At 47.4% G+C, this 13209-nt stretch overlaps 1 protein-coding gene across 3 annotated transcripts in view; it reads left to right on the top strand.

Moving 5' to 3' along the window:
* The first annotated feature begins 502 nt into the window (after positions 1–502).
* AGO1 (argonaute RISC component 1) overlaps positions 503–13209 on the top strand; it is a 38192-nt gene continuing 25485 nt past the window's right edge. The window contains exons 1-8 of one of the 3 annotated variants that reach the window (XM_013046035.2): positions 503–807; positions 5799–5982; positions 9438–9558; positions 9989–10170; positions 10569–10705; positions 10937–11071; positions 11222–11309; positions 11966–12113. In XM_013046035.2, coding sequence (XP_012901489.1) covers positions 783–807; positions 5799–5982; positions 9438–9558; positions 9989–10170; positions 10569–10705; positions 10937–11071; positions 11222–11309; positions 11966–12113 — 1020 coding nt within the window. In that variant the 5' untranslated portion in view covers positions 503–782. Of the gene's footprint in view, positions 808–5798; positions 5983–9437; positions 9559–9988; positions 10171–10486; positions 10706–10936; positions 11072–11221; positions 11310–11965; positions 12114–13209 lie in introns of those variants that run through there. The other 2 variants (XM_004740802.3, XM_013046041.2) reach the window with 2 other exon arrangements.

The following is a 13209-nucleotide window of genomic DNA, read 5'->3' on the forward strand; positions in this document are numbered from 1 at the left end:
TCTCTTTCGTGTGTGGTCTCAGCGCCCAGCACTCGGCCTGGAAGAAGAGGGTGGCGTCAGTGAGTTCAGTGACTAGGGACGGAGAAAGGCTTCGCGGAGGCAGGCGCTTTGCAGCCGAAGCTTGAAGGATGAGGGTGATTGGGAGGAGAGGTGGGAGGCAGGGCCCCTGGGTGATGGGGCGCTCTGAGTGTGTGTGGGGGAGACTGGGAATGAGGTGGGGTTCTTGAAATATGCTTTTGGCTGTGCAAAGGGGGAAGGCTGTGTGTAGGTTTGGAGGGACCTGTTTGGGGAAAAGACACACGGCCGGAGGCTGCTGCCGGGGGTGGGGGGGGGCGGTGGGGGCAGACCCCCTCCCCCCACCGCCCCACCCCACTTACGCTGCTGCGCCGTTCCGCGGCGCCTTTACCGGAGCCCTCCCGCCGGGCTGCATGGCGACGGGTGACCGCCAGGGGCCGCTGCCTCAGGTCCCCGATGCTCCCGCCCCTCTCCATTGGCCTTTGTTGCCGTCGGAGCGCCCCACTTGACTCGTTCCCGTCCGCCCCCTGGGCCTGGCGGTCGCGCCTGCGCACTGGCAGCTGGCCGGGCGCTCGCAGGGGGAGCTGCTGCAGGCTCCGCGGCGGCGGCAGCAACGGAGGCTGCGGGGGCAGCGGCGCGAGCGGCCGGGCTTGGGGGGGGGTGCCGAGCCCGGCCCGGAAGCCCGTGCAGCTAGAGTGCGGGGTACCTAGGCCCCTCACTCGACTCCACAGTCTCCGGGCCGCCTGACCTCCGCACGGGTATATGGGATGGAAGCGGGACCCTCGGGAGCAGGTAAGGGCCCCCGGGAGTGGGGGACGGTGCGTGCTCCAAGGACCGGGGGACTCCCGCGTGAAGAACAGGATTTCCGAGTGAGGAAAGGCTTCCTGAGTGAGGAGAGGGGCTCTTATGGGATGGGGGGCCCAGTTTGAAGGGGGGCTGTATGCAGTTCCGGGGGAAACCTTGTGAAGGAAGCCCTAAGACGGGGGCTGTTTATCAAAGGAGGCTGTATGCACTCCTGGAGGTGGGAAGTAATCTGGGAGAAGGGCCTGAACGTACGTAAGGACTCCCGGAGATCCCGGGAGGCCTACGGGGAGGCCCGGCAGGTGGCAGGGGGCGGGCTCCAGGTGTCCAGGAGAGGAGGGGGTCGACACAGATGGGCCCAGTGCTGCTGCATGCCGGGGGGCGGGGGCTGGGCTGGGCTAGTGTCTCTTGGGAGAAGGCGCCAGAGCTGGGCTGTGAGCTCCGCCCCAGCCGGGCCTGACGCTGGGGCTAGGGTCAGGGGGCGGTGGGTGGGGATCCAGTCCCGGGATTCCCCCCCGTGAGTCTGGGGAGCTGGAGCGGAGGCGCCGGAGCATGCGCGGAGGTGGCAGCTGGAAGGGGCAGCCCGAAGTGGTGGGGGCGTGGCTGCCCGAATCCCCCCCCCTCCCCCATCCCGCCCGATTTGTCTTGGAAAAAGGAGCCCGCTGATGGGGCGCGTTCTCTCAAACGTTAAGTTGGCAGAGTGCAAATAGAAATGGTCCCCTTCCCCATCTTTGGGGCTCTTACACTTGATCCTGGAAACCCTCAGTCAGAATTTGCCAAGAACGGGTTGAGAGAAACTGCCAAAGTGCCGCCGTATGCTCCTTGGATGAGGAAAGACTGGAACCAAGGCAGTGTCCTCCCCCTGAAGAGAGAACTTAGAAAGGGTGTTGGTTACTGAAGGAGCAAGGCCAGGACCAGGTTTACCTGGAAGGGGTTGTCTGCCTGGCTTCCTCGTTTCTGGTCCAATACTTTGTAGAGATGGGACCTTTTAATCCAAAGACGATGATTTTTCCATTGAAATGTCTCCTCACGTGACGGCCTACTCTCTTTCTATTCTTTAATATTTTTTGTGGCTTCTATCCCCCCCTGGATATCTTTTCTTTCTCTTCTCTTTGTTCCCCAGAAACTGTCAGGGCCTTGTTATTAGACCCAAGGTTGCCAAGTTAGCCTTTTGTCACAGATAAGTTGTTTGGGGGAGGGGGAGTTTATAGCTTTCACCCTGGTGAGTTCCAGGTAATAGCCTTAACTTCTTATTCACAGGAAATCAGGGTGAAAGGAGATGAGAACAGAGAGACTGGTGTAGGGCTACCTGAAGACCAGAGTCTCCAGGATGGGCTGTGGAATAGTGGCACCTCCTGTGTCCTAGATCTCTTACCCTTTGATTGGAAGGAGCATTCTGAACCTGGGAATCCTTTAGGTTTTGTCCCACTACCTCCTTCCATTTGCTCTAGGGGTGGAAATAGGATTTCTATTCAGGACAAGAATTTCATTTCTTTTGGGACATGAATTTCATTGTTGGTGGAAAAATCATTATCTTTTTATGCCTGATCTTACACTCCCCCCATCCTCCCCAACGTCTCCCCCCCCATTCCCCCAAAGAGATAGCTCCTACCAATTTACTCAGCTCATCCATTTAGTGATCTGTATGTACTTAGTGACTAATTTCCCCCAAACAAAAATGACCTCGTAAAGGCTGTGTAGGTCTTCATGAAGAATGCGGGGAGCACCTGACTTCAGAAAACTGTTTCTCCTTCCCTTAGGATTCTTTCTCCATTCTAGTAATTCTCCTGGTTTTCTAGGCTGGAGACTATTTGAGCAACTTGTGTACTAGATAGAGTAGGAGTAGGTCACAGAGGTCCAGATGGATTGCTGGGAGCTGGCACCCATACTACACTGCTAATGACTTCATTTTGATGAATTCCTAGTAGGCTCTGGAGTGATGAAGACATTTACTTTTTTTTCTTATTGCAAGATATAATCTTCTTGGGAAGGGACTAGAGCCTGGTATCTGGAGTCAGCTGTAGCCTAGTGGGACCAGCTTTACCTCATCAGAAGGCATAGTTGAAGTTCAGTCTGGAAGCTGTGAATGGAGGGACCCCATAACTGCCTCCTTCCCAGGCTAAGACTATTTTTTTGAAAGTTGGAGGACACAGTACACAAAATTAAAGGTACTGGTGCTCACTTTACTGGGCTATGTCCTGATGTGTGCTTTCTGTGCTCAGGTGTGTTCCAAGCACATATACTAGATTGGGAGCTTCAGGAGGGTAGAGGTAATACCTAATTTATCTGTGGAAACAGTGAGTTTCTAGGCCCTGACACAAAGTACACATTTAGTAAATGAAGTGAATCACATTCCATTGTGAACATAAATGGTGAAGCACATGTATGGATATTTAGTAGTTGTATATACTCATGTGTGGATAAATTTTTTTTAGGAGAGGTTGGCTTCTTAGTCTTTGCTTACTGGACAGCTAACGCAGCCTTGAGTTTGTGTTTCGAATAGGCAGTCTGGCTCTCAAGGAGGTATGTGGGCCTCAAAACTGCAGGGAAGGAATCCCTGAGCCAGGCCTTTCAGCTTGGTTACTTTTCCTTCTCAGGGCTGGTTAGGGATGGGGGAGGGGGAGTGTCCTTTTCATGGCCCCTCCCTCCTTGCTTTTGTCTGCAAGGAAGGGCCCCGCCCCTTTTCCCCCAAGGCCCAAGCTTTGTCCTCCGTGCGGGGGCCCTCATCTGCATCACAAAGTGGCCGTCTGTCCCTGTCTGGGTTTGAAGGGAAGTGTCTCCCTTTCTCAGACTAAAAACTGGGGGCAGGGTAGGCTAAGGGGGGGGGACTCTGTACAGCTCTAAGGCTTGCTGGGGGATGGGATGGGAGAGAGGTTCTCCCTTTTGCCTTCCCTAGTTTGAGGATGAAGGGGAAAAGGGGGTTCTTCTGTTTTCTCAAAGCCTCCTTGGAGTGGAGGGTGCCTAAGGCTGAATTTGATGTGTAGTCCTATGTCTGGGGAAGAGAAGCCTTTGAGTGTCCCATCCCCCATCATTTCCACCCAGCCCCCAGCTCTAGGGGATGCCTTTTTTCCCAAGAATCCAAATGATTATTCAGCCTGGAAGGCTATGGAGGTGAATGGAATGTAAAAATTTGGGAAGGGAAGGGTATCTCTTATATCCACCAGGATGTTTATTTTTTGCAGGGTGTATAATTGTTTTTTAGCAGTTTGCAGGTGTTTGAATGTTGTGTATGCATATGTGTTCTTCATGATATATCTGTGGATATTTGTTTATTCATTTAATATCTGTATGTTGGACACCTCCTATATGCTAGGAGGCAAGATACAGTCCCTGCTCTTGAAGAACTCACCATCTAGGGCGGTGAGGGGTATATATATAAAGGTAAACTGTCTAGGTCTAAGCGTGTGTTTGGGTGTGTATGACAGGAATGTGTCTTACTATGTGTTTGCATATATCTATTGCTTATGTGTAATTTTTGTCCAGCTCTTTCTGGGGTAGGCACCCAGGTGCTAGTAGTTAGGCTTTCACTTCCCTATGTAGCTTGGTCCTTGATGGCCCTGTACTCCCAGGCTGAGCCTCCCTTTCTGTCTGCATTTCCCTGTCTGCAGAGTGGGGCTGGGCTTGACAGGTAGTTAGAAGGAGACATAGCAGCTTAGCTCTGGGAAGCTTGCCCCTCCCGAGAATGGTTCTGACCTCTTCCTGACCCCCCAGCTGAGGATATGCCCCATCCCCCCTGCCTGGCAGACTGTGAAAGCAGAGCTATGATGATGATGGGAGGTTCTGGGCTGGTTTATTCGTCTCTCCCACCTGGGCTGGTCCTCTAGTGGCAATGATGATAGTAGCTATGGACAGAGGCTTCTCTTAGGCAGTGTCCCTTTTTCTTCTCTTTCCCCTCAAGCTAGAAACTAAAACTAGGGGCAGCAATCTAGCTGGTGGCAAAAGAGGAGAAAGTAGTGGAAGCTGGCCCTGCCCTAGCCCTTTCCCAGGGGCCTGCTCTATCTTGAAACTGATCCCTTCTGTTACTGTCTGGGCTCTCTGTGTGGCAGGAGCTGTGCCTGTGCAAAGCACCTTATTCTCCTCCTCAGAGCCAGTATCTCATTCTTCTCCAGCATGTTAATGGCTGCCTCTCCTTCCCAAGTCCTGTACACTAGCCTATTCTTAGTCCAGTTTCCTGTGTTCTGCCTGTCTTCATTCCTTAGCTTTTTCTTCTTGTGAACTTTTTCTTCTTTGTCTCCCTAGTTGCAGCGTTGCTTCTTGCTCAGGCTCCCAACTCTAACCTTTATGTTTCCCAGGCCTTAACTCCAGCCTTTCCTCTTTCCTAGATCAAGCCTCTTTCTGCTGTGATTTCCAGTTGTGGCCTCTTTGTCAGCTTCCTGTTTCAGCCTCTCTCCTTTCTTTTGTCTCCAAACTGTATTTTTTTTAGCCTTTTCAACTTTAATGTCTCTCCACCCTCAGCCATTCAGTTGCCTTAATCCGTTCTAAAACATTGTCTCCCTCACATCCCCCTAGCCTGACCTTCTTTGGATCTTCCTCCTGCTTACATTGCAGAGGAGCATTATGATGTTGCTATTTCATGTTCAGGATGGTGATAAGTGAAGTGAGCATCTGGCTGGCAGAGAAGAGAATTCTTGGTCTGTTAGATACCTGGTGGAGGCAGGTGTCTTAATCTAGTACAAGAAAGAAAGTTTTATTATTGGGAGCCAGATTTAGCTCCTCTGCTTAACATGTAATAGAAACATATTAAGTATTCACTTGATGAATCAAAGAGAGACAAGAAGGATAATTTTCCTATCTGGAGAGAGGTTTGAAAAAAATGAACGTGGGTTGTCTGAGTCTGTGGAACCCCTCAGTTGAGTTGGGTAGGCAGGAAGGAGGCTTCCCTTATACTCTCCTGTTTGGTTCCGGGAGGCCTTGTGCCTTCTCTGATCAGAATGATATGAAGATTGCTAGACTCTACCCTCACCAGCCTCTTTATCTTGTAGCTGCAGGCGCCTACCTGCCCCCCCTGCAGCAGGTGTTCCAGGCACCTCGCCGACCTGGCATTGGTACTGTGGGGAAACCAATCAAGCTCCTGGCCAATTACTTTGAGGTGGACATCCCTAAGATTGACGTCTACCACTACGAGGTGGATATCAAGCCGGATAAGTGTCCTCGCAGAGTCAACCGGTAAGTGACGCACATAAGCTGCCAAATCCAGGGGTCTTTACTGTCCTGAGTCTCAGAATCTTCAGAGACTGTCCAGAAAACTGGTAGAGGGTGGTATCACCAGATTCAAAGAAGTTTTTGAGGAGGAGATTCCAGGTAAGGTAAACACTGAAAAATATCATTGAATTTGGCTATTAAGAGATATTGGTGCCTTTTGCAAAGGAATTTCAGCAGAGTAATTGGGTTAGTTAGTAATCTAACTATAGTGAGTTGACGAATAAGTAGAAGGTAATGTGGTAAGGACAGTGAGAGCAAATAGCCTTTATTAAATAGCTTGACAGTGAAGCATGGGGAGAGAGAGAGACTATGTTGGTTAGAGAGGATTTATAGGAGTCAAGTACAGTGCATTGTGCATTGCAGTACTTGTTAAAATGAATGAATGAACTGAAAGTTTTTAAGAAGAAGACCTAGATAAACAGGAGAAGAAGCTAATTAAAGGTACTGGGCAGAAGGGAGAGGAATGAGTTCCTACTTATTGCTAAGGCAGAAAGACATTATAGAACAGAAACATAGTTGGAGGAATTAGCCTTGGAAAAAGCAATACTTCTTTCTTTCTTCCCTTTCTTTTTTTTTTTTTTTAAGATTTTATTTTTAAGTAATCTCTCTACCCAGCATGGAGCTCAGACTTAGAACCCTGAGAATAAGAGTCTGATGCTCTTCCAACTAAGCCATCTGGGTGCCCCGAAGCAATATTTCTTTTCAGAATTAATTTATTTCATTATTACTTGAAAACTACATATGCACAATGTAAAAATAAATAAAATATTACAAAAAGAGCAGCAGTGAAAAATGTCTCCTGTTACCCTGGTCCTTAGTCCCCTAGTCCTTTTCCCTAAAGGCATTCATTGTTACCATTCTTGAGTATGCTCCCACATATTTTTGTTTGCATATGTAAGCATATGTGTATATAAAATGTTTTTTAAAATGCACAAAATAGGAGTACTGGGGTGGCTCCGTTGGTTAAGTATCTGCCTTTGGCTCAGGTCATGTTCCCAGGGTCCTGGGATGGAACCCCACATTGGGCGCCCTGCTCAGTGGGGAGCCTGCTTCCCCCTCTCTCTCTGCCTGCCTCTCTGCCTACTTGTGATCTCTGTCAAATAAATAAATAAAATCTTAAAAACACACACACACAGGGCACCTGGGTGGCTCAGTGGGTTAAGCCTCTGCCTTTGGCTCAGGTCATGATCTCTAGGTCCTGGGATCGAGCCCCACATCAGGCTCTCTGCTCAGAAGGGAGCCCGCTTCCCCCGCCCACCACCCTCTGCCTGCCTCTCTGCCTACTTATGATCTCTCTCTCTGTCAAATAAATAAATAAAATCTTTAAAAAACAAAACAAAACAAACAAAAAAACCCATACACACAAAATATAGAATCCAGTAAGCCTTGTTTGTACCTTGCTTTTTTTCCACTGAACAATATATATCAGATCATGTATACCTGCCTTAGTCTTTTACATAGCTCCATAGATATTCCATTGAATGGATGTATTATAACTCATTTAATAAATCTATGGAGGAACACTTAGCTTTAACCTAAACTTTTGCTACAAAAGTGAAACTGTTGAATATTATCAAATGTAGATACATTTTTGCACTGAAATATGAGTGTATCTATAGGATAAATTCCTAGGCGTGGAATTGCTGGCATAATACATTGAAAAATTTGGAGATACTACCAGTTGTTTTTGTTTGTTTGTTTTGTTTTGTTTTTTTAAGGTAAATTGTACCAATTTATACTCCCATTATCAGAGTATTAGTGCCTCTTCCTTCTGTACCAGTCCAGTGTATTGGATTTTTTGACCTTTGGAATTCTGATATGTAGAAAATTATATCTTGGATCAATTTTACTTATTTTTTAAAGTAAGTTCTTTGCCCAGCTTGGGGCTTGAACTTACAGTCCTGAGATCAAGAGTTGCAGCTCTACCAACTGAGCGAGCCAGGTGCCCCAATCTTGCTTGGTTTAATTTAATTTTATTTCTTTTTTAATTTTTTATTTTTTTAAAGATTTTATTTATTTGACAGACAGAGATCACAAGTAGGCAGAGAGGCAGGCAGAGAGAGAGAGGGAAGCAGGCTCCCTGCTAAGCAGAGATCCCGATGGGGCTCGATTCCAGGACCCTGGGATCATGACCTGAGCCGAAGGCAGAGACTTTAACCCACTGAGCCACACAGGCGCCCCTTGGTTTAATTTTAAATTGAGTTTCTCTATTGAGTGAAGTTGAACATATTTTCATATATTTAAAAATTACATATGGAGGGGACATTTCAAGTGTGAGAAGAAAAGAAAAGAGGTCTGCCTACATAAATACGTTTATTCATATGTCTGGGAACTTGAAGGTGGCCTTGCCTATCTTGTGCTCTTTTTAGAGTCATTAGAGTTGATTTTTTTTTTTTTTAAGATTTTTGAAATTTATTCATTTGACAGACAGAGATCTCAAGTAGGCAGAGAGGCAGGCAGAGAGAGAGGAGGAAGCAGGCTCCCTGATAAGCAGAGAGCCCCATGTGGGACTCAGTCCCATGACCCTGAGATCATGACATGAGCCGAAGGCAGAGGCTTAACCCACTGAACCACCGGGGCTTCCCTAGAGTTGATTTTTGATTGGAGGTAGAAACGGGTTCTGGAGTTAAAGGGTAGAGGAGAAAGTTTGACACAGTCTGTGAGGGATGGTACTGATCAGGGACATGGAAAAGATTGCTTGGTAGCACTGAAGCCTAATTAGGATTGAAACCATGTATTTATTGTTATTTACAAATACAGTTTGAGGGTTTTTTTAAACCAATAGTATTCAAGAGCTTTGGTTTAGAAAGTAAAGAGGTCGGATTGTTGGGTGGAATGGTATTCTGAAGGATAAATGGACATTCTGGAATCCTAGGAGCAGAGGACAGGAAGTAAAATCAAGAAAGAGATGATAATGAGGTGGGACTTAGAGCTTCAGAGAGATGGAAGAGATAGGGTTCTTCCACGGTTTATTCCTATATCAATTCACACCTTTTCCTCATCTACCTTTTTTATGTCTCAGTTTGGGGATTGGAGCAGCCTGGATTCTGTTCCTGATTCTAGATAGACCTTGGGAATGAGTCCTTTTCTTCTCTGCCTCCCCACTCTGCCTCCAGAAGGCACATGTACTACTCTTTCAGATTCTTTAGAGCCTTGGTGATCTGAGAACCAGAAGCATCACTTGATAGCTTATTAAGACTGTAGAATTTCAGACTTTGCTCTAGACCTGAATTAGAATCTGCATTTTAATAAAATCTCCAGGTGATTCATATGAAAGTTAACATTTGAGAAGCACTACCACAGAGTAGAGATTAGAGTAGCTGCTAGGAGGGGGTGGACATTACCTGAACATCGAATTGCCTCCAAGAGCTTGAAGTAGTAGTCTCTCAGCTTCCATAGGCTGCTTCTATCCCCCACAGGGAGGTGGTGGAATACATGGTCCAGCATTTCAAGCCTCAGATCTTTGGTGATCGCAAGCCCGTGTATGATGGAAAGAAGAACATTTACACTGTCACAGCACTGCCCATTGGCAATGAGCGGGTAAGCTGGGAGTCAGGCTAGATGTGCCAGGGGTCTGGGGTGGTACACAACTCATGTAAGTCTATTTGGAGTCTGGCAGTTCAGAAATACCTAGCATCTTTTATGATGAGAAAGTGTGTTTTAGGGTGAGGGATGGGTAGATGCTGATGTTTATTTAGCCAGTGTATATCTGTCCTTGTCCCAAACACTGAGGTTAGACTTAAAATAGACCTAAAGACTTCCTGCTAAGTTGAGAGGGATAGAAGTACTAAGCTAAGGTGGCTAGAGACTAAATGTCTGGATTTCTTCTGAAATCTTCATTGTTGGCCCTGTCAGTTTAAGGAGCAAGTGCTTGGGAAATCTATGTGGTGGGGGAAGCTGGGGCAGGGCAAGGAATGTTGGACTGTGTGGAAAGCAATCCTGGCAATCCTTCACCTCCTTTCTTCTGAAGGTTGACTTTGAGGTGACAATCCCTGGGGAAGGGAAGGATCGAATCTTTAAGGTCTCCATCAAGTGGCTAGCTATTGTTAGCTGGCGCATGCTGCACGAGGCCCTTGTCAGTGGGCAGATCCCTGTTCCCTTGGAGTCTGTGCAAGCCCTGGATGTGGCCATGAGGCACCTGGCATCCATGAGGTACTGGGTTTAGTTTGTAACTGGGCAACTAGTGGTGGCATAATTGCTATGTGGGGAGGTGGGGAAAATAAGCACTTATTAAGGTCCCACAATATGCATTTCAAATAAAACATACATTGAAGCCCTACCATATGCCAAACAGTATGCATATATATTTAGGTGGTTTAAAGCCTTGGCCCTGGCCCTTATAGATATCTTTGGACCTCCACCCCATCTGTCCCTGCGGGACAGAGAAAAGATAGACTTGTGCAAGGTCAGTCATACAACTAGTCAAGGATCAGAGCTGGAATTAAAGCCCTGGTGTCCTGCCTTCCAGGCCAGGGCTCCTCCGTGCCCAGGATGCCTCACAGGGTGGGGGCCTGTGCCCGAGGGACCAGTTCTCTGCCTGTCCCTGCCAGGTACACCCCCGTGGGCCGCTCCTTCTTCTCACCGCCTGAGGGCTACTACCACCCGCTGGGGGGTGGGCGCGAGGTCTGGTTCGGCTTTCACCAGTCTGTGCGCCCTGCCATGTGGAAGATGATGCTCAACATTGACGGTGAGTGGGGAGAGCTATGGAGCCAGGGGCACCCTGAGTCCAGTGACCACACTCCCAGCCTCATCCCTCCCAGCTCTGCAACCATACTCCTAGTCTAATCCCTATAGCCCTGGGACCCCTCCCCCATCCCAATACCCTATAAGGAAGAGGGTGTAAAGAGCAGTGCCTCCATTTATTCTGAAAGACCAAACCTGAGCTGAGCTATATCCTATATCCACCCTGTCCCCACAGTCTCAGCCACTGCCTTCTACAAGGCACAGCCGGTGATTGAGTTCATGTGTGAGGTGCTAGACATCAGGAACATAGACGAGCAACCCAAGCCCCTCACAGACTCTCAGCGTGTGCGTTTCACCAAGGAGATCAAAGGTGAGGACCCAACCAGGTGGGGAAGGGAAACAGCACCACTTTGTCTTTAGTCCTAAAAGGAAATCCCCTTGGAATATATTCAGGGGAGAGGCCAAGCCTGGGTGCATGAGCAGCCTTTTCCAACTCTGACAAGCAGTGTGTGTATTCCAGGGCTAAAGGTGGAAGTAACCCACTGTGGACAGATGAAGAGGAAATACCGTGTGTGTAATGTTACCCGCCGCCCTGCCAGCCATCAGACGTGAGTTGACAGGCTGCTAAGCCGTACCTTAGTGGAAGAGGGCTGATATTTCAGCATAACTTCTTTCACTCTTGTCCCTCTCCCCTAACCCTAACAGCCTTGAGGATGAGGCGTTTTTTTCAAAGATAAGCTGTGGGAGTTTGCCATCCATCCTCCAAACTTCCCAGATCCTTGATACTCTCCTTGACATTTTTACCTTCTTGGTCTCTACCTTTCCTCCTTGGGCCTTTACTATAGAACAAGAGTATTCCCCTGACTGCTGCCTCAGTTCTGTAAATGTAAGGATCTTTCACAACTTACTCTTCGTTCTGAAAAAGAAGTCAGGGCTCCTGGGCTAGACCTTGGGGAATTTGTTATTGATTCTATCTACCTCCTTGACCTCAGACTGCGACTATGAGTCTCTGCTGTGTGTAGGACTTTATGGTCTGCACTAGAAATGCATATGAGTCAGATATGGTCTTGAGTATTGTGGAACTTGCCTTTCAGATCTTTTGTCTTCCCTCTCAGAGCCCTGTCTTGCCTGTTTTCCTGTGAACGGCAGTGCTCAAAGAGGCTGGATAGGGATGAAGCCAAGTCTGGGGCTTCCCGTGGTTGTAAGTCTAAAGAGGTGGGATTAAGTGCTGGGCTCTGACACTTCCTTCCCTTCCCCCGAACAGGTTTCCCTTGCAGCTAGAGAGTGGACAGACTGTGGAGTGCACCGTGGCACAGTATTTCAAGCAGAAATATAACCTTCAGCTCAAGTATCCCCACCTGCCCTGCCTGCAAGTTGGCCAGGAACAAAAGCATACCTACCTGCCCTTAGAGGTGAGGCTGCCAAATAATGGCTGGGTTGGAGAACAAGCATTGTACCTGCACACTGGTGATCAGAGGTGTGTTCTCCCATTCATAGTCTCTCATTCTCATTTTGAAGCTTGGAAAATTGACGTTCTGAGAGGTATGAGGTCATTTTGTGAATTGTAGGCCTCATTCTTACCTGCTAATTTCTTTCGTTATTCCCCATCCTGCTATCATGTTCTTTTAGGACTGCCAGGTAAGGTGAAAGCTGTATTTATGTTTAATAACTAAGTAGTTCATTCAGGACAGAGATTTCAGATATCTGAATTCATTTTTATTTTTATTTCTCTTATCCTGTCTTAACTTTCGATATTTCTTATCTGGAGCTGGGGATCCTAAATGATCTAGAGATACAAGTATACCTTATTTTCCAGAAAATAGAGATATCTGTTAGTTATGATGTGAATCCTACTCACTGTTACCACTGTGGTGATCAGTGTGTTCCTTTTGAAAAGGTTTTAGCCCCAAGATTTATCATATCTTAGTGCTTTAACAGATCTTTGAAGCCTGCAGTTCAAGAATAGAAATGCTATTTAAATCCTAAAATACAAATGCAGAACCATTGGGCTATATTTGATTTGGTATACACTAGCCAAAATGTGTAATGAGAAGCTACTGCTGACTTCTTCATTGTTTAGTCCAGTACTACTCAAAGTGTGGTCAGTAGACAAATAGCAACAGATATTACTTGGGGGACTTGTTTGAAATGTGGGACTTGTTGAAATGTGAAGCAAGTGGGACTTGTTTGAAATGTGGAATCTCAGGTTCCACCTAGAACTGTTGAATCAAAATCTTTTAACAGAATCCAGAGAGGATTCATATGAACATTAAAATTGGAGGAGCACTAACCTAGAATAACATCTCACTCTGTTTCCACAGCAAGAGTCAAATAGATGGGACCAAAGCTCAAGCCTTCCCTTAGCTTCTGGGAATTTAGAGCTAACCAGAGGAAATTAGGCAGAGGGAAGAGAAGATCCCCAAACCTAAGAACTCTGACTTTAGTTAATAGCTGTTGGTGTGGGCACCTGGGTGGCTCAGTGGGTTAAGCCTCTGCCCTCGGCTCAGG

The sequence above is a fragment of the Mustela putorius genome, unplaced genomic scaffold, assembly GCF_011764305.1.
Source record: "Mustela putorius furo isolate JIRA1106 unplaced genomic scaffold, ASM1176430v1.1 tig00003853_pilon_pilon_pilon, whole genome shotgun sequence".
NCBI lineage: Eukaryota > Metazoa > Chordata > Mammalia > Carnivora > Mustelidae > Mustela > Mustela putorius.